Raw genomic sequence first — 19,664 nt, forward strand, 5'->3', positions numbered from 1 at the left:
ATAAGGTCTCTTTGGTGAAAAGTAAAATAGCATATTATTATATCTAACAATTTATGTTGTCATTATCAATTTATAATAAAATTATAGAGAGAAATAAATATTATAACTTGAGATTAAAAGATATACGTATAAGTAAGTGTTAGTTGTAAAATTACGCATTTGAGATAAATTTATCACATTCAATTTTAATAACTTAGCATCTACTGCACATTTTACAATTTGACTAGTTGTTACTTGTCCGGTTTAATGGTGCTCCCACACTGGCTGTTTTAAATGTTATATAAAGTTATTATAAAACACGATAACATTGTCTAATACCTTATAACTTCTGTTACAACGTGTTAGATGTCTTAAACGCTCCCACATTGGTATAAAAATGTTATATAACACATATATTATATACCACCACATATCATATACAATTTTAAAAGTTATATAACATGATAACAATGTACCTATAACATTTGTTACAATTTGTTATACAATGTTACAAAGCAAATAATAATAGTAATAAGAATATTTTTATTTAGCAATAAAGTTACACAGTGCACAAAAATTAACATTGGAATAAAATACATGACATCATCTGACTTTTCGACGGCCTTCGCATTCAACCAAATGAAGACTTGAAAAATACAAAAGTACTAAAAGTATACATAAGTTATATAAAAGTAAATACTTTTTTTACAGGGCGTTTAATTGCAGGCTTTAAGGAGATCTAAATGTCTTGTAACGTATAACACTATAACAGCCAATGTGGGAGCACATTCTGTTCAGTCATTATTTACCTACGTTTGGTTTATAGTCCATAATATGACAATATTACTGTTAAGAAAAATGAATAAGTTTTTTAACTATGATATTTATTCATTTTCTTAACAGTAATATTGTCAGTTATGGACTATGAAACCAACGTAGGTAAATAATGACTGAACGGAATGGCTATATAACTTCATGAACAATCGTCATACAATTTATTATTTAAATACTTATTATAAAACATGTTGACTATTTACATATAATCCTAATGGCATGTTGCACCCCTGTTTCCATGTTATTCGTTTGCTTACACAGTTAAATTCTTCGTATTTCAAAATTTCACTTCGTGCCCTAAGTGGGGGCCTCTTCAATTTGGTCGAGTATTACATTGACGTTAGCGTCCTGAGTTCTATTTAGTAAAAAATCTAAATCGTTGGATATTTTGTTGAGCATCCGATCCGTCTCTGGAGAGTCGTACGCTTTGTTCCACTCGCGTTGACCTGTTCGATATCGGATTTGGATTTCGGTTCGTCTTTTAGGACTTCCATGGAAGGTAGGGATATACTGGAGGTGAACTCCTGGTTTTTGTTAGATTTTTTTAGACAGCTTTTGATCGGCGGGGAGGGGATTTTAGAGACGTCGGGGTTGGATTGCACGCAGAGGGTGCAGTTTTCTTTGGCGGTATCGAATCTTTTTGTGGTGTATGGTTCGAAGTCTACGGAGCAGGTGAGGAGGGGGCGGGTTCCCGGGCGGGGGGGTGTTGAGGACGCCGAGCTCGAGGCAGACTCGGGCCATGTACTCGGCTGCGCGGGCGCGCGCGGGATGAGGTCGCACACCGCGCGCGTCGGGTGCCGCTCGTAGCGGTGCGGACTCAGCACAGAGTCTTTATACTCCACGCAGCGGACGATGTCGGCGCGGCTGTCCGGGGTCGATTGACGCCTGTCACACAAAGCACGGCGTTAGTGAAGACTAGAAGAACCCCGTGGTAAAAGAATATAAAGTAAGCTAATGCTAGTGTTTCTCTTCGTATTAGTCCTCTGTGGGACATGTCTACAAAATTTCGAGACTGGTGCTCCAGTGGTTTAAGTAGCTACTGTCAGCCGGTCACATTAATGTTTACTAAAACATTTAGGTACTTATTTATTTGATTTGATGCAGTGCGAGTGCAAGTTGTGTTTGATAGAGCCATTTGACGATTAGGTATCTGAGGCAATGATAGCTATTATAGAGTGATTTGGATATCTTTTTTTTATGATGGTGGTTTACACACTGTCACAGGAATCATCGTAAAATGACTTGTAGCTGCTCAGATTAGGTAAAGCACATTGTATTTAAACAAATAATACAATTATAACAAGCACATATGCCATCGTAATGGGCCCAGTTGAGTACCTAATCTTCTTCTTTAGTTTCTTCACGAGTCTTCAACTCCTCCGTTAAAAAAGCTTCGCTAGGGCGGTCTGTTTGGATTGCAGAGTTTATCTTTGCTGAGGCGGAATATTTGGGCTGCATTTGCGACTCATGGCACAGTAAACTAAGAAAAAGAACTACAAGAAGTAAAATAAAGTGTAAAAAATACTAACTTTAATTATAAAAACTCAAACACACGATTTGACCTGAGGTGTTACTTAGCAATGAAAAATGCTTGTGCCACCAAACCATTCGTATTATTCAGCGATTTAAGCAAACTCTCACCAATAAACTTAAGTATTAAACTTTTTACATAGGTACTTGTCTCGTAAGTAGGTACATATATTAATGTATGTAGTTATATTTATGACAAAGTGTTCAATGTACTTTATTTCCAATTATATAAGAAAACAAAAAGTATAAGATCATAAATGGATACAGTATAGGTACCTTACCTATGCAGCCGTGTGGGTGTGTCGAGCCCCGGCGCAGGCGCGCGCCAGTAGGAGACAGGCGAGGCGGGGGAGGGGGAACACTCCAGCGCAGACACCCCACCGCGGCTTTCTACTTCGCCGCCCTGCTTTATGTATACTGGAAATTTAAAAATAAAATTAGGGTACAACGTCAATTGCTGGCCTTTTAATAACTGGCCACCTTGCGCTTAAAAATGACTTCTATAGGTGACCAGAATTCATTTTAGTATAAGGTGGCCAATAATTGACACCTTATACTAAAAATTAACTCTGTTTATACTAGGTGACTAAAATTCATTATTAGTGTAAGGTAGTCAGCTATTGAACGGTGGCCAGTATTTGACGGTTTACCTTATGCGTTTGACCACAATCAAGCCTGGTAGTAGTAAGCGAAGATGTGTACTAAGATGGAGCACGCTTGTATAGTGCCCATCCCCCCAGATTTGAAGACGGCCAGTGTGTGAAGTTCCCAAACCGTGAGAACCACGCCCAAGTTCTCTCATTTCTGAAGGCCTGTGCCAAGCAGTGGGACGTGCAGTCACCAGCACCAATATCAGGCACAATAAAGCGTGCATTAATATCTGATATGACTCTTATTTATAGAGCCGGTACGTGTCGGATATTTTGGCATGCACCTCGATGATATATATTAATGCAGGTGCCTGTACATAAATACAGATGTACCTAAAATGGTTTTTCATACCGGTGGGCAATTTTTTTTGACATTCATAAGTGCTTGTTATAGCCTAAATTGAATAAAGATATTTTGACTTTGACTTTGACTTTGACCATCGGAAAATTTCCACCTCATTTGGAATATGACGGCACCTGAAGAGTTGTTATTGATTTGAGAGAGCATGATACGAACTTTTGTGATAAAATAGGTACGATAGGAAACCATTATACACTACATCTATATCATCATCCCAGCCTATATACGTCCCACTGCAGGGCACAGGCCACCTCTCAGATTGAGAGGGCTTGGGCAGTAGTTCCCACGCGGGCCCAGTGCGGATTGGGAACTTCACACACACCATTGAATTGCTTCGCAGGCTTGTGCAGGTTTCCTCACGATGTTTTCTTTCACCGTAAAGCTCGTAATAAATTTCAAATGTAATTCCGCACATGAATTTGGAAAAACTCAGAGGTGCGACATCTATATATTTATTATTATTATTATCTGTATTTATTTTCATTCTTAGATTAGATTTTTATAATAGTTATAAAAATTATTATGTAGGTACTAACGGCTAAGCGAGGTGTCTCCAGCGGGTGAGTCCTGCCAGTCGCGCGGCTCGCCCAGTGACAGTGCTCGCTTGGCGGACCGCAGGCACTCTTCGTCACGTATCACGTAGCAGACCACCATCGCCACGCCCTGCAACGAACACAGATACGTGTTATGCATTCAAACTTGCCTCTTAGATATTGCATAATAAACACTTTGAGCTTTCTGTTATGTATACACTGAAAGAACACACAACCTACTGTATCGTGAGTAAAAGTTAACTAAAAAAATCCTTAACTACCGTTTTTACCGTATTTAAACATGAAATTATAAACAATACTAGATAGGTAGGTAAAGTCACCAGTACAAATATCTGGCACAACAAAGCGTGCACAAATATCTGGCACAACAAAGCGCGCACAAATATCTGGCACAACAAAGCGTGCACAAATATCTGGCACAACAAAGCGCGCACAAATATCTGGCACAACAAAGCGCGCACAAATATCTGGCACAACAAAGCGTGCACAAATATCTGGCACAACAAAGCGTGCACAAATATCTGGCACAACAAAACGTGCACAAATGTCTGGCACAACTATGACAAAGCAGGCATAAATCTGACACGACTCTATTTCCAGGACCGGTAGGATGTTTCAGATATTTTTGCCCGCTTCGCTGTACTAGATATTACCTAATGCAGTTGACTGTATATGTACATGGTCACAATTTCGGTGGTCTTATAATATTTTTGGATTAACATGAATTACCGTATTTATAATTCTGATTATAATTTTCAATAAAGTAAGTTAAATTATGACATTCATTTTGTTGATCTGTTATTATTTACTCATTGGTTACATTGGCTCAGTTTTATGCCTATTCGTGAAGTTCCTCGACGAAGTTATACTCGGGAAAGTTGACCGAAGGTACCGACCGAGGTGGACGAAGTGTCTCTTCACAGTATCCTCGTTCAATAATATCGTTTTTTGTCTTACTAGATGGCGCACTGTTGCGTGAGGTTTTTAAGTATGGCTTTCAAAGTCTGTTATTACGGGCGTGAAAACAAAGTTTAGATTAAAATCATATTTAATACACCATAAAACCGTACCATAAAAATATCGAGCATGCCACAGTGTTGCATAGTCCCCATTTTGTTCGGAAAAAAGGGAGGACAAAGGTTTCCGAAAGACAAAACTGTCTCAAAACACAGACATTCATTGCCCCGGAACGCATATTTGCCATAATTAATTTCAGATATTGCAAAATATTCACAAAATTATTCTAATTATAAATAAACCCGCGTAGCTCACCCAAAAACTATGAGATTTGACATTTCGGAGACCTCACGCTACACTAGCGCCTCTAGTGGCGAATTCATACGCAATAGCCCTCATTTCGCGCGCAGTGTCTGTACAGTACAAGGTGTGGGCTAGGCTAGGTCAGCTTACGTTGGCGAGCGCGGCGGCGGAGAGCGCGGCGACGTGCGGGACGCGGCGCTCGCCGGGCTGCGCGTACGCCACGCCCGCCGCCTGCGCCGCCGACGTCGTCAGCAGCAGCGCCAGCGTGTGCCGCACCATGCGTCCTCTGCAAACGTTACCACATTAGCACGTTACACTTACAAAATTGTCAATTGTATTGTTGCGTATTGTGTAAATACGTAAAGAAATGCAAATGCCAATGTATTTTTTTCCAACCAGACACAGGTTAACAAATCGCATCGGTGAAATGGTCCATACACAAACTGGAATAAATAGAATGGCGCCACCTTTTATGCAGAAAAAACATAGAACTAAGACCACGTAGACTAAGAACGTAACATTTTCGTCAAGAAAATGATCCACACACAATCTTATTTTTTGACAAAAACTAAGCAAGTAGTGGCTGTTTGAGTTTATCTAAGTCACTCGACATTAAAAAATCAATTACTTGGTTTAGTAATGTTTCAGCGAATAACGTTTGGCAACCTGTTTCATTTCGCAACTTTTCATTTCCCAACTGTTTAATATTTCTAAAACTGTAAATATTTCAGGATTTTTATAAAACTAACCTAACCTACCTAAGGGTTCTACACGATGGCCCTGAAATATACCCTGAAATATTTACAGTTTTAGAGTTTGCGAAATGAAAAGTTGCGAAATGAAACAGGTTGCCAAATGTTACGTTGTGAAAAGGCAGTACTCGCAATTACTTTTAATCCCTAGGGACTAAAGTAATCACTTTACTCCCGCCTCGTAAGACTATATTGACCTACTTTTAGAGCATGAGAAGTGAAAAAGAAAAAGTAATTGAACAATATTTTTTGATAAACTAACTGACGGACTAAGTAATTAGAATTTTTAAGGACACTAGACCATTTACTGACCTGTCCGCGAGGTAGTTCCGGCGCTCGGCGGGCACCTTGTGCGTGATGGTGCGCAGACGCAGCGCGGCGCAGACGGCCAGCGCCAGGCACAGCAGCGCCAGCAGCGCGCAGCCCGCCGCGCACACCGCCTGCGCCGCCGCGCCCAGCTGCAGCGGCGCGCCGCCCCACAGCCGCGCCGTCAGCCACGCCAGGGTGCACACGCCTGCAACAGTATTCTCATTCACTCCATCCATCCATCCTAGCCTATAGGCCTCCTCTCAGAATGAGAGGGCTTGGGCCGTGGGCCCGGTGCGCATTGGGAACTTCACACACACCATTGAATTACTTCGCAGCTTATGCAGGTTTCCGTGGTAAATTTCAAATGTAATTTCGCACAATGAATTCTACAGAGGCCACAGGTTAAACCACTAGGCCACCACGGCTTCTGATTCAGTGTGTAGACTAAATACTTGGCCAGCATGTTTTTGCAGATTTAGAAATGTGCGGGAGTAAAGTTCTTGAAGGAAAGAATCTTAGGACATACCTCGATACTATAAATAATTACTTTGCTCATCCGCGACCTTACGATAGCTACGTCTATAGACGTATAGATGCAACAAAATAATGTAGTCATGCAACTCCTTCACCTCTCCGCATTGCAAAAACACACACATATCACACTAACACACCACCACCACCACCACCACGCTATACTGACACGTTTTCACGTTTCGAACTCAATCAGAGTTCATCATCAGATCGAGCAACTCTACCGTCCACTACATCTCTGAACTCGTAACCATGGCCGCTGCAATGTGGTCGAAATAACGAGGTAATAGATCACTAGGGGTGCGCTACTTGCCAGCAGCCCGACGGAGGGCGCGCGCTGCGAGCGTCCCGCCAGCTCGGCCTGCAGCAGCAGCGGTTGCGATCACTAGGGGTGCGCTACCTGCCAGCAGCCCGACGGAGGGCGCCCGCTGCGAGCGTCCCGCCAGCTCGGCCTGCAGCAGCAGCGGTTCGCGATCACTAGGGGTGCGCTACCTGCCAGCAGCCCGACGGAGGGCGCGCGCTGCGAGCGTCCCGCCAGCTCGGCCTGCAGCAGCAGCGGTCGCGATCACTAGGGGTGCGCTACCTGCCAGCAGCCCGACGGAGGGCGCGCGCTGCGAGCGTCCCGCCAGCTCGGCCTGCAGCAGCAGCGGTCGCGATCACTAGGGGTGCGCTACCTGCCAGCAGCCCGACGGAGGGCGCGCGCTGCGAGCGTCCCGCCAGCTCGGCCTGCAGCAGCAGCGGTTGCGATCACTAGGGGTGCGCTACCTGCCAGCAGCCCGACGGAGGGCGCCCGCTGCGAGCGTCCCGCCAGCTCGGCCTGCAGCAGCAGCGGTTGCGATCACTAGGGGTGCGCTACCTGCCAGCAGCCCGACGGAGGGCGCGCGCTGCGAGCGTCCCGCCAGCTCGGCCTGCAGCAGCAGCGGTCGCGATCACTAGGGGTGCGCTACCTGCCAGCAGCCCGACGGAGGGCGCCCGCTGCGAGCGTCCCGCCAGCTCGGCCTGCAGCAGCAGCGGTCGCGATCACTAGGGGTGCGCTACCTGCCAGCAGCCCGACGGAGGGCGCGCGCTGCGAGCGTCCCGCCAGCTCGGCCTGCAGCAGCAGCGGTCGCGATCACTAGGGGTGCGCTACCTGCCAGCAGCCCGACGGAGGGCGCGCGCTGCGAGCGTCCCGCCAGCTCGGCCTGCAGCAGCAGCGGTCGCGATCACTAGGGGTGCGCTACCTGCCAGCAGCCCGACGGAGGGCGCGCGCTGCGAGCGTCCCGCCAGCTCGGCCTGCAGCAGCAGCGGTTGCGATCACTAGGGGTGCGCTACCTGCCAGCAGCCCGACGGAGGGCGCCCGCTGCGAGCGTCCCGCCAGCTCGGCCTGCAGCAGCAGCGGTTGCGATCACTAGGGGTGCGCTACCTGCCAGCAGCCCGACGGAGGGCGCGCGCTGCGAGCGTCCCGCCAGCTCGGCCTGCAGCAGCAGCGGTTCGCGATCACTAGGGGTGCGCTACCTGCCAGCAGCCCGACGGAGGGCGCGCGCTGCGAGCGTCCCGCCAGCTCGGCCTGCAGCAGCAGCGGTCGCGATCACTAGGGGTGCGCTACCTGCCAGCAGCCCGACGGAGGGCGCGCGCTGCGAGCGTCCCGCCAGCTCGGCCTGCAGCAGCAGCGGTCGCGATCACTAGGGGTGCGCTACCTGCCAGCAGCCCGACGGAGGGCGCGCGCTGCGAGCGTCCCGCCAGCTCGGCCTGCAGCAGCAGCGGCTGCGCGCACAGCGCCGCGCAGCCCGCGCACCAGCACGCTGCGCACACCCAGCCCAGGGCGCCGGGGCACGCCTCCTCCTTCCAACCAACACCATTAAATTACAGAGTTGAAATGAACTGGTACACTGTTTCCAAATCCGGCTCGAAGGATCAAAGTAAAGGGAGCTTTTGCAGGGCTGGTTCCAAAACTACTTGTAAGCTGGTTGGTTCCCAATCCGACTCTAAGGTCCAAAATGAAGTGAACTTTTGCAGGGCTGGTTCCAAAACTACTTGTATACTCCAAAACTACTTATACACTCTCTCCAAATTCGATTCGAAGGACCAAAACATATATTTTTATTAAAATAACATGCATACCTACTTGACTTTGACTTTGGACAGATAGGTAGGTAGGTATGTAATAATGGCATTGAAACGGTTGTAAGGGATTAAAATATTTATTGCACGTAATTTATCACTGGATTTCAATTATTATGCGCACCTGTCTGGTATCACATTCCAGCAGCGTGAGCAGCGCCGCGGAATGTGTCCCTGCCGTGGCTGCCTTTAGCAGCACCGGTAATCTGGTCTTCCGTCCCATCACCAGTCCCAGGAATTGGAGCGCTGCCGCCGCTAAGCACATGGCGCCTCCTAAGCCCACTGTGATCTTCACTACGCCACGGAGATCTTTCTCGGCATCCGTCTGGAAAAGGTTTTTGGAGATTCCAGTTTCCTGTGTAGGGCGCATGTTGTCAAGTACATAGATTTAAAAAACAACAAAAAATCATACGACATTTTTCAATCAAGTTTCATGATATTAACGAGGGCGGGACGAAGTCCAGAAGCTGTAAGCCTTCCTCTGAGGTAATTGGTGAAATAAACAGGTCAGTTTATGCCTGGCAAGGGCAAGAACATGGTTAAAAATATTTTTTTACAATCAAGAAGCGAATTCTAGTGTTCATCAGTTCATATCAGAAAGGATGAAGGAGTCCTGGACATCCATTGGAAAATAAATAAATGGAGTCATTACCGATGAGAGTAGTCAAGAGTCTCAAGTTACGGATGTCGGATGTCGGATGATCTTTAACCTCGTTAGGCCTAAATTCTAAATTCTAATGATCGAAATTTGGCGTAAGTCTTACGAGGTTGTGGGACCAGGTTCCAATAGAGAGATCTCTCACCAGGCAGGTGTTATGCCTGGGGACCGATGTCCGAAGGAAGAGCCTGAGAAGTAGTATATAAGCGTCCAAGTTGAGAAACTACGATACCACCATGTGTAGGTTGGAGTTTCTATATTTGCTCACTAGACGGCGTTAGGAGTCGCTACAAGGTAAACTAGATTAACGGCAAGTTGGTGCTGATAAAGGTATTGGTACTGACGAGTGTGGATCGCGCGACGGTGAAGAGTGCATAGGTGCCGAGCCCGCGGCAGCGGCAGGCCACGTGCGAGGGCTCCGGCACGCGCACCTCGCATGCCTTCGTGCTCCAAGCCCGCGGCTCCTCCGCGGTGCGGACTCCGCACGCCAGCTTTGATGCTGTTGACATATTTATAAATCATTAGCTTTGGTAGCAAGGTTTTGCAAAGCAAGGTGGCAAGATTGACGGACGATTTGGTAAAGATCACAGGAAGCTATTAGCTGCGGGTAAAAGAAAATCGATTGTCGTGGAGATCCTTGAGAAATACCTATGTCTATTAGTGGATTTTAGTAGCCTGATAGGATGAGCATGAGCTTTGTAGTATCATCACAAAATAAATGTTGTTGTTAAGCTGAAACTGGTTTTCCACCAAAAAGAGGGATGTCTTGTACTAGGCTTATGGAAGTGTGAGTTGGTTCAGATATACATAATCAATTTATTACTTGCTCACTCATGAATTTCCTCAATCGGCTCCTGTGAGAGGTCAATTGTTACATTTGAAGTAGTCTTTTGTTACAAATGCAATTGAAAAAAGATACAGGATAAGCTAGTAGGTAGCCAGATTATGGGAAGTATGTTAGCAGTTTTGGTGGATAGTCGAGTGTTAGTGTCTAATCAGCTTCGAATCCAGCCACCTTGCCAACATTCACGTCAATTCTGTGTGAGTTTGTAACTACTGCGCCATCTTCAGCCCACTCACCGACGGCGCTATAGTTGTGCACGTGCGTAAACAGCAGCGTGACGGTGTGAGGCAGCGCGCGCTCGACGCCTGCGCCGCTCGCCGCCAGCTGCGCCTGCGGCGACGCCACCAGGAACTCCATCTCGCGCCCGCTCCTAGAACTAGATCCGCTACAACAGCGCGCACACACCAATAAGCTAATTAGTAACCAAATAAAAATAAAAAAACCTATTAAATAAAAATGTGATAACATAGAAAAATAAATGAAAATACCGCATAGTATGTTGACGCCGATATGAACCAGCATTTTGACATAATATGTGGAAGAATAAAAGTCTAGTCTTGAGTCTAAAAATATCCTAATAATGTCTCTAGCTCTTTAAAATATGAGTCTAGTAATCGAACAGGTTTGAATGCAGTTAGACATAAACATAATATGAAAATGGGACATCAGAATGCATGCTAACAAAAACGAAATACTGCCCACTTAACGAGAACAGCCAAAATAACTAATTGCGCCTAACATAGATGATCAACAAAATTAGTACATTAACCGCAAAATTAAAACAATTAGGTATACTCAATTTTAATTTTACGTTTACTTACTCGAATAAATTATAATATTTCACCTTGCTTCATCGCTACAAAAGCAAGTCACAGTTTTGCAGCAGAGAAAAAAAGGTAAAATATTGTACTTCATTCATATGGACCTTAGTAAAATGACGCTGAATTAATTAAATCAAAAAAAACTCCAAAAAATAAGACAACCTTTTACTACTTACTTGAACTCAATAGACCTTCCTAGGGAAGGCAGTCTAGCACCCAAGTTGTGGTACTGTATAGCTACAACCGACGCGTTTCCGTTTCTCCCAACCAGTTCCACGCCGACTGAAGTAAGTAGCCATTCTTCGGTCCCCATGGGGGTCGCTTGCATCTTGAAATGGGCAGCGTTGTCCTCGCGAACTGGCTTTGTCTTTACAGTGAATTGGTGTAGATGAATCTCTAAATTGTCTCGCATGCCAGCCGCATCGGCAACTGCGTTTTGGAGCTCGTATACTTTCTGAAAGTTTTGAATGATTATTTCTAATACATATGACCAAAGCATCTGGTGGGAGTGGCACTGTCCGCTGTTTGACAGCTTTATCTATTGATCCTATTGTGTTTCTATTTTCGTAATGTCCCTCCACAATCATAGAACTTGCAAACGCTTTCAATTTGATTGAAAATCCGATGGTTTGGTGGCAATCTTAATAAGTATAATGGATACTTTCTTCCATTAAGGGGCTGTTTCACCATCCATTGATTAGTGTTAGTTAACTGGCGGTTAAATGTGATGCCGTCTCTATTTGTTTTGTTCGAATAGACGGAGACGGCATCACATTTAACCGTCAGTTAACACTAATCAATGGATGGTGAAACAGCCCCTAAGTGTTCATATCTCACCTCTTCATCTAAAAATGTGTCTGGATGTTTCAACAGCGTGTCATAGATCTTCAATAGATGGGGCACACTTTCGACCCGATCTCTAGGTTTTCCAGCAGCAGACAGTAGGTAGTGAAGCATCTGCCTAGAGTGCTGGAGGGGGAGGGTACCTTCCCCGGGATGCGCGGGGAGGGAGCGGAGTACTGCCCCGTACTGGTGGGAGACGTCAGACACGTTGCCCCAGGAGTACCCGTAAGATATGCGGCTGAACTGAAATGTAGATTAAGATTTGAGCTTTGATCTGTTTATGAATAGGTACCAAAACTTGGTATGTGCACAAGTAAAAAGATGATTGATCCGTGACTTTTTCAAAGAAGAAAAGTATGTAGGTACCTGTTCATAGATATCTTTCAGGGAATCTGCCACGCATCCGGAAAAGTCGGGTAGTCTCCACTTCACTTCATGCTGGCCGGTTTTTGGTTCACAAAACCTTAAAATTTGTATAACTTTAGTACAAATAAATTATTTATTGTTAAAATACAGTGAGGATACAAGCTACAACAGAGAAATCTTCAAGCAGATAATTTCACTTGGGCACTAAAGTCCAAAGGAAGAGAGTTGGAACTTGAATTTATGCATCTGAGTTTACTTGTAGCAGGGCTACTACGAAACTCGAAACTCGTAGTTCGTATCGTACCGTCCCTCTCGCTCTCGTATTAAATAGTATAAGTGTCAGAGGGACCGCACGACACGAACTTCGAGTTTCGAGTTTCGTAGTAGCCCTGCTGAGTTTAGCAGAGAAACTTCTCTATTTAATAACTGGGTGGCGCTAGAGTCACACAACAGAATGGTCAGCCAGCACGCGTGGCTGCACTGCACAATGCCTGTCACGGTTACTGAGCTGAAGTAGTTAAATGGACGTTCATCGGTTTCTAGTCACCTGGTTGTCTCTCCGCTGTGGCCAGGCGGGCACGCAGCGGCTGCGCGTGCCCCCGGCGCGGTCTTCGGCCATCGCAGCCCGTGCGAGGGCTCCGCTTCGCAGGCCTCGTCAGTCGGTCCTAGCACCCACAGCGTGACCCCTTTGGAGTTCGTACCAGCCACTGATGACACTTGGCAGTGGTATTGAGCTGATTTCTAAAAACAATAATGTTCAGGTAATGTCACAATAATTAATTTGTAGGCCTGGATTCGCCTATTACTTAATTATTAAATACTTAAAAGGAGACGATTATATTTAAAAAGTTCTGACCCCTAGAACTAAGGACCATTGCGAAACCACTAGACATTTAGATAGGTTACCTTGTTTAAATGAAATGAAAACAGAAAAGTAAAAAAAAAAAACGTTGGATGTTGTGCCAACATCCGGGAAGTTAAATTAGAGGTAAGGCAAGGTCATGCTTACTTCGCACCATCCTTCCTTCATATCAGGGACACCAAAGATTTACACAAACATCGTATAGTTTCACCACACAGCTGGCTAGATACAAGTATCTCCACGTCTGCCTCATGGTCATGGAAGCCATGGCCAGAGTAGTGTTTTTTCCCGCGCCTATTTGAATCCTAGAAAACCGTGCATACGGCCTTATTACTAAGCGTGTAATACTTTCTCTCTCCCACAATTTACCCGATATCCATAAAGCTGTTGAATTTGCAAATATTTACCTGGACATTGTACAGCTTCAGTACACTGCCGGCTGGGTACAGGTCCTCCCACACCTCTTTGCCAGGCGCCATGGGCAGTAGCGTCTTCTCTCGCGCCCAGCTGAACCCTAGAACACCGTGCATGCGGCCTGCTACTGCCAAGCATGTGATGCTCACGTTGTCACCCTGGAAAAGTGTTGGTAACTGTGTGAAAAATGCTTGTAATTATGCAAATTGAAGATGGGCCTGTTTCACCACCCATTGATTAATTTTAACTGACCGTGATGCCGTCTCCGTCTATTCGAACAAAACAAACAGAGACGGCATCACATTTATCCGCCAAATACATTTAGTCAATGGATGGTGAAACAGGGGGTAAATATTGCAAGTCAAATTTCACCTAATTTTAGCTGTCAGATTGACACGAAATTTGGTATTGATATTTAAGTGTTCTCATGACAATTCAAGTACAGCCAAAAAACAGTAGGTAAGGTAAAAAAAAATGTTTTCAAAATAAATTTGTAAGACCATTTGTGGCTTCTGAAGACGAATAACGCAAATTATATTTAAAGCCCCGATGTGTGGAGTTGGGGATGTGCAGCCGGGTTTTTAGCTGGTGAGAGTCTGGCACTATCTGGGTTCTCCCTTCCCAGTTGTCTATAATGTATTTTTTCCTACTGCAGCCCATCCTTTAAAAAGTATCTCATACAAAACTTAAAAAACTAAAAACAAGTACCCAAAAACAAGGACCCAGTAGCTTTGGCCCTTACTCGTAAGACGACCGAACCCCAAAAAAAACGGCATAAAAATTGTCTGATATTTAACAGCTTTTAATTTAACCCGTTACCTTATTGACAGTCAGCGCAGAAGGTATAAGCCTGATGTCAGGCGGGCGAAGCACAGCTAGCTTTAGCGCCCGGCACCGCTTGCGGCCCGCGTCGTTGGCGGAGCACGCCCACCGCCCACCGTCGGGCTTCTTCGCCTCCGCTATACCCAGAACTGACATGCGACGGCCCAGAGCATCTTCTGCTACCGTCTGGGTCCAAATATCTCTGAAAGGCATTTTTTTTAATACTCTTGAATAATAAAGTGTTACTTTGCGGAAGTCCGTAGGTATCAAATATAAATGGCTCGGGTTCCGTTTTCGTTGATGTACCTACGGAACTCTACAAAACAGAGGTCCTCAGGATTTCCAGTATCGAAAAACTTAATAGAGACCTTAAAATCAATAGATACCTAATAATCATCATCACAAGCTATATATACGTCCCATTGCTGGTTACAGGCCTCCTCTCAGAATGAAGGGATTAGCCGTAGTTCCCACATGGGACCAGTACAGATTGGGAACTTCGCAGGTTTGTGCAGGTTTTCTCACGATGTTTTCATCGTAAAGCTCGTGGTAAATTTCAAATGTAATTTTGCACATTAATTTTTCCAACACTTCAGAGGTGCAAGTCGGGGTTTGAACCCACGATTCGCTGCTTGAGAGGCCATAGGTCAAACCATTAGGCCACCACGGTTTTAAAACCATAGATACCTACTACCTACATTGCAATAATCTGTGTTTTCAATGTTCCACATCATAAAGTCAGGTGATAGCAATACCTGGTAGTTCCATTGAAGTTAACTTTGACCCCGTCCTTGTACCACGCGAATGCGATGTCGGGGGAGCCATGCGCCATGCAGCTTAGAATGAATTCCGAGCCCTCCCACACCTCGGGACGTTGGTTTATTATCAAACTCTGAAAAAAAAAACAGTATAAAATCGAACTCATTCACATGAAGTGCCAAAACGAGTAAAGTGAGGCTCAACTTTCAACCAGCCTTTTCTGAAACTTTCCTGTTAGCAATAGATGTGTCTAATAGACAATAAACACACCATTATTTCGTGTCATAGCAAAATATAAGTTTAAATAGGTATTCTATATTTTTAGATTAGAAATAGCAGTTCAGAGAGGTAATGCGGCCAGTGTCCTAGGGTCGATGTCTGTGGCAGAAAATATCGACGACGTCTTTACTTTGTAGGTACCTATTAGTTTGGTTTAAGGGGCTGTTTCACCATTCATTGATTAGTGTTAGCTGGCGGTTAGGTGTGATGCCGTCTCTATTTGTTTTGTTCGAATAGACGGAGACGGCATCACATTTAACCGTCGGTTAACGCTAATCAATGGATGGTGAAACAGCCCCTAAGTATATTAAATTTTAGTCCATTATTGTATTTTATAATATTTTTATCGTAAACAGTTTGTGAATAAAAAGATGGTAACATACACTTAAAATAAATAACAAAAACCGTAGAAAACTTCGTTGTCTAACAGTGTAGAGAACTTGTTAGATGCCCCGCATAATTCCACATCAACATCGCGTACAAAACAATCTCATACTAATACTAGCAGAGAATGTGAGAATTTACGTTCCATTTATAAAGGTTAGAGCAGGAAGACGGCTCCTCCTCCACTATTAGTATAATAAAGAAGGTGCTAAGTCAGGTTAACGAGGAGTAGCCGGCTGGTGTGGGCCAGGGCTGGCGCCGCGCCAACTGACGCCAGCGAAATTCACATTTCAAACAATTAAACTTTTCTCGCCAACATGATAGTCTAAGTCGACGGCTTAGATTTTTAATTGCTTTTTCCAAGAGTTTTTAACATACGACCAATTTAGAGTATCTCAAGTTAAAAAAAACACCTCAAATAGAATTTATTTTCTGGGCAAGGCTTTCAAAGATAATGTTTTTTAAAGATAATTCTTTAGAATAAACGCAGTTAAAATTCCAAATCTATTTGTTACAATGTTTTAAAATCCGATGAAAATAGCAATTTAACTAAAACTTTATTTTCGAGGACGCTATTCCCTCAATGATGTGGTGTCAGGCTTGGCGGACACAGAGTTGGCATCATATAGCAACCTTGGGGAAAGTTTGCCACCAAAACTTTTAAATTTTACGTTGCTGCCTGTTGAAATTGCAGCATTGAATTTTGTTGTTTTGCAGGGGTAGGACCTTGTGCAAGCGGGCCCGATTGCTGGCAGTTTCGGAATCTGAGTGAAGCACAGTGCTTGCACTGCTGTGTTTCTCGGGACATAGGATCCCTGCTAGAACCGGGATCGTTGAGGTATTCTATCTGCCTTCGCCTGGCCTCGCACCTGCGAACCTCATCTTGCTGTCGTCTGCGGTGGCTCGGATGATCTCTTACCATCAGGGCCCACTTGCCGTTTGCCATCCAGTCGAAAAAAAAAAAACGCAACGACCTCAACGATATTGTTTTTAAAGCTCCTGCTCCATCCATCCCGACCCTAAAGCCTACAGGTCTTTCTGCTGCGGACGGGAAGAGGCCCGACGGTCTCGTTGGTCCGTGGCGTTTGGGGCTGTCTCGTTCATCGTGGTATCCTTACATGCCAATCCCGCTATGTTGTGGTGTCGGCACGGCCACAGGTTGGCGGAAGCCAGCAACCTGGGGATTGCCCACCGAAAAGTCAAGCCGCAAATATGCCTTTCTTAAGGACAACTACTTTTTTGCGAATTGCAGTAACTACTTCGAACGGGCCTTTATTGGCGTTGACAGTCGGGACACTGTTCACGCTCTCCCTTTTCATAAAAGAGTGTAGACGGACGGCGAGTCGGTTTCTGGGCCAAAGAGCAGGCTTTTTCTTCGCCCAAAGACTGAGCCTCGCAGTGCAACGAGGCAACGCCGCCAGCGTCCTGGGTACAATGCCCCGCGCTGCGCTGCCTTTGGAAGAGAAAGCCCGTTTTAGTTAATTTTGTGTTTTTATTTTTATTTTTATGTAAAAATTCATTGTTTAAATAAATGATATCTATGTACCACAGTATATGTGTATGAAGTCGAAAACTTTCCAATCAATGGAATTAATATCGCGGTATGGGCGTTTCATTTTTGTGTTTGCTGTAAGCTACTGTAACGCATGCTAGTTACTAGCACGAAAGCATGCTCCTATTGAGCAAATGCTACCTACTAACATGTGTGTATAGGACACGTGCATAGGTACTTTTTTGTGTCATACTGGTACTTCAGATACTAGCATGCTTATTAGCATGCTAGTAACGAGCATGTGTAAGGCGGCCTTTACATTTCCTGGTCCGATTAACTTTGTTAGAAAATAACATAAGTGAAATTTTAATTAACATGAATGAAATTAAAGTTGCTTGCACAACACGTTTATTAGTGGATACGAATACTTGTATTTAAATTTATTGTTCCTATTTCCCAGGACACACTCAGTATACCAAATAAATAAATAAATAATGATGCTCGACACCAAAGACTGTGTACAATCAAGGGCAAAGATATCGACACGGCCAAAGTTGCAAAAATATGTATACACGGGCTTAATGTTAAGTGCATAAAGTCGTGTATACATATTTTTGCAACTTTGGCCGTGTCGATATATTTGCCCACGACTGTACATACTTAAATCGGTAACATTATTAAACATTCAAAGTTCGAACACAAACATGTATTTTTCATACCAATAATCTACTCCATCCGGAAATCGATCCTGGGACCTCAAGGTTCTCTGACCACTACCATCTAGTAGTGGCCACATAATCTTATGTGGTCTTCACTCAAGTTGCTTATACCTTATTCAAACAATGTGTCTGTGCCCGCTTACTGTTGGATGAACAATAATTCCCATTGATAGAATGTGCACGCAATATCGAAATTAGTTTCCGTTGATTACCTCAACACTTATGTAATTATAATAGTGTATTGTATCATTGGCTATTATTTTAAACAAGTTGGCAACATAAATCTCTTTGTAGGGAGTTTACTGCTAATGAATTCATTTACGACTTCATCCCGGGAGGCACACCTTATTCCAAAAGTGTTTTAATTAGGCCCTGGAGCATACGCTGGTATAATTTACAAACTTCGTATCATACCTACCTGAAGCGACACACACAAACGTCTAGAAGCTCTTTTAATTAATGTCTTTTGATGTATTTCGAGCTTTTATTTTCCGGTTAAGTACTTTTTATCTATGGAAGTAATGAGCACCTACGTAATAAGTTGACCTCGTAAAGTTTCTCGCAGGAGTTAGAGACAAATGTAATAAGTTTCGCAACTTGCATTGTTCCGAATGAGGAGTACGTTATCTCACACAATGTCTCTTTAAACTTGGTATGTGTTCTGAGAAAAGGAAATGAGGGGAAGATTAGAAATATTAGTTCACTTAAAGTACACATGGAACAAAGCACGCTTAAGGTATATTTTAATGGTATTGTGTACAACACAAAATGCGATCTCATTTGCATTATTTCCTAACCTAAGTAAGTATGTAGGTATCTAAATGCTTTTGTGTGTGAAATACGTATGTGATTTCCCACGATTGAGCTCCTCTGCAAGAAATTTACGAATTAAATTAGGTATGCATATAGTTTTAATCTCTGAATAATAATTATGCTACTTTTTATCCCGATATTCCAACAGAATCTGGATTTATACAGATAAACACCAAAATTTTAACCGCTAAGCATAGAGACATGACATTTTACGCAGGTGTTCCTCATGCAATGATAATGAAGAACAAGATGTAATTTATGAGAAATTAGTAAAATCTCAAAATGTTATTAGACTCCCAGGTGTAGCGGTTCACACGAGCGAAGCTGTCTGCGGTAAAGGCTAATGATACAGTTGAGGTCAATAATATGTTTACACTTTACTAGGTACCTTGTTGTTGTCACTACGTGTTTGAACTTTTGTATAAGATTATCAGTAGGCATACAGTGACAAGTTACTAAATCGTAATAGTATTTTATACAACCGTTGCATAGTGAAATTTGAAGAATTAATTATTTATTATTGTATACGATACTTTTTCTACAAGTAAAAATACCAATAAATTAATCAATATCCTAAAATCATTAAATAAACCCTACCATTAAATTCTCTCTTCCTTTAACTTAACGTACCTACTTATTACAAAGGTAGGTAGTTACAATTTTTTAAACGTTATTTTTTTTGTAAATTATTTTAGGGATTTTTATAATTTTCCATGATGAGATAGAAA

General features: G+C 43.7%; 1 protein-coding gene and 1 pseudogene across 1 annotated transcript in view; both read right to left on the reverse strand.

The window, feature by feature from the left end:
- Nucleotides 1–955: 955 nt before the first annotated feature.
- Nucleotides 956–7,313, reverse strand: LOC141432563 (uncharacterized; annotated as a pseudogene).
- The window catches only part of LOC141432974 (uncharacterized), a 65,524-nt gene continuing 52,049 nt past the window's right edge, over nt 6,190–19,664 (reverse strand). Inside the window, exons 9-22 of the mRNA XM_074094812.1 lie at nt 15,246–15,382; nt 14,488–14,692; nt 13,662–13,826; nt 12,940–13,133; nt 12,393–12,489; nt 12,021–12,269; nt 11,360–11,637; nt 10,599–10,747; nt 9,863–10,017; nt 8,985–9,185; nt 8,346–8,581; nt 8,072–8,239; nt 7,074–7,237; nt 6,190–6,434 (exon numbers count right to left, since the gene is read on the reverse strand). Of these exons, the coding sequence (XP_073950913.1) occupies nt 6,190–6,434; nt 7,074–7,237; nt 8,072–8,239; nt 8,346–8,581; nt 8,985–9,185; nt 9,863–10,017; nt 10,599–10,747; nt 11,360–11,637; nt 12,021–12,269; nt 12,393–12,489; nt 12,940–13,133; nt 13,662–13,826; nt 14,488–14,692; nt 15,246–15,382 (2,643 nt within the window). The remainder of the gene's footprint in view (nt 6,435–7,073; nt 7,238–8,071; nt 8,240–8,345; nt 8,582–8,984; nt 9,186–9,862; nt 10,018–10,598; nt 10,748–11,359; nt 11,638–12,020; nt 12,270–12,392; nt 12,490–12,939; nt 13,134–13,661; nt 13,827–14,487; nt 14,693–15,245; nt 15,383–19,664) is intronic.

This window comes from Choristoneura fumiferana, chromosome 11 (genome assembly GCF_025370935.1).
Source record: "Choristoneura fumiferana chromosome 11, NRCan_CFum_1, whole genome shotgun sequence".
In the NCBI taxonomy this organism is placed as follows: domain Eukaryota; kingdom Metazoa; phylum Arthropoda; class Insecta; order Lepidoptera; family Tortricidae; genus Choristoneura; species Choristoneura fumiferana.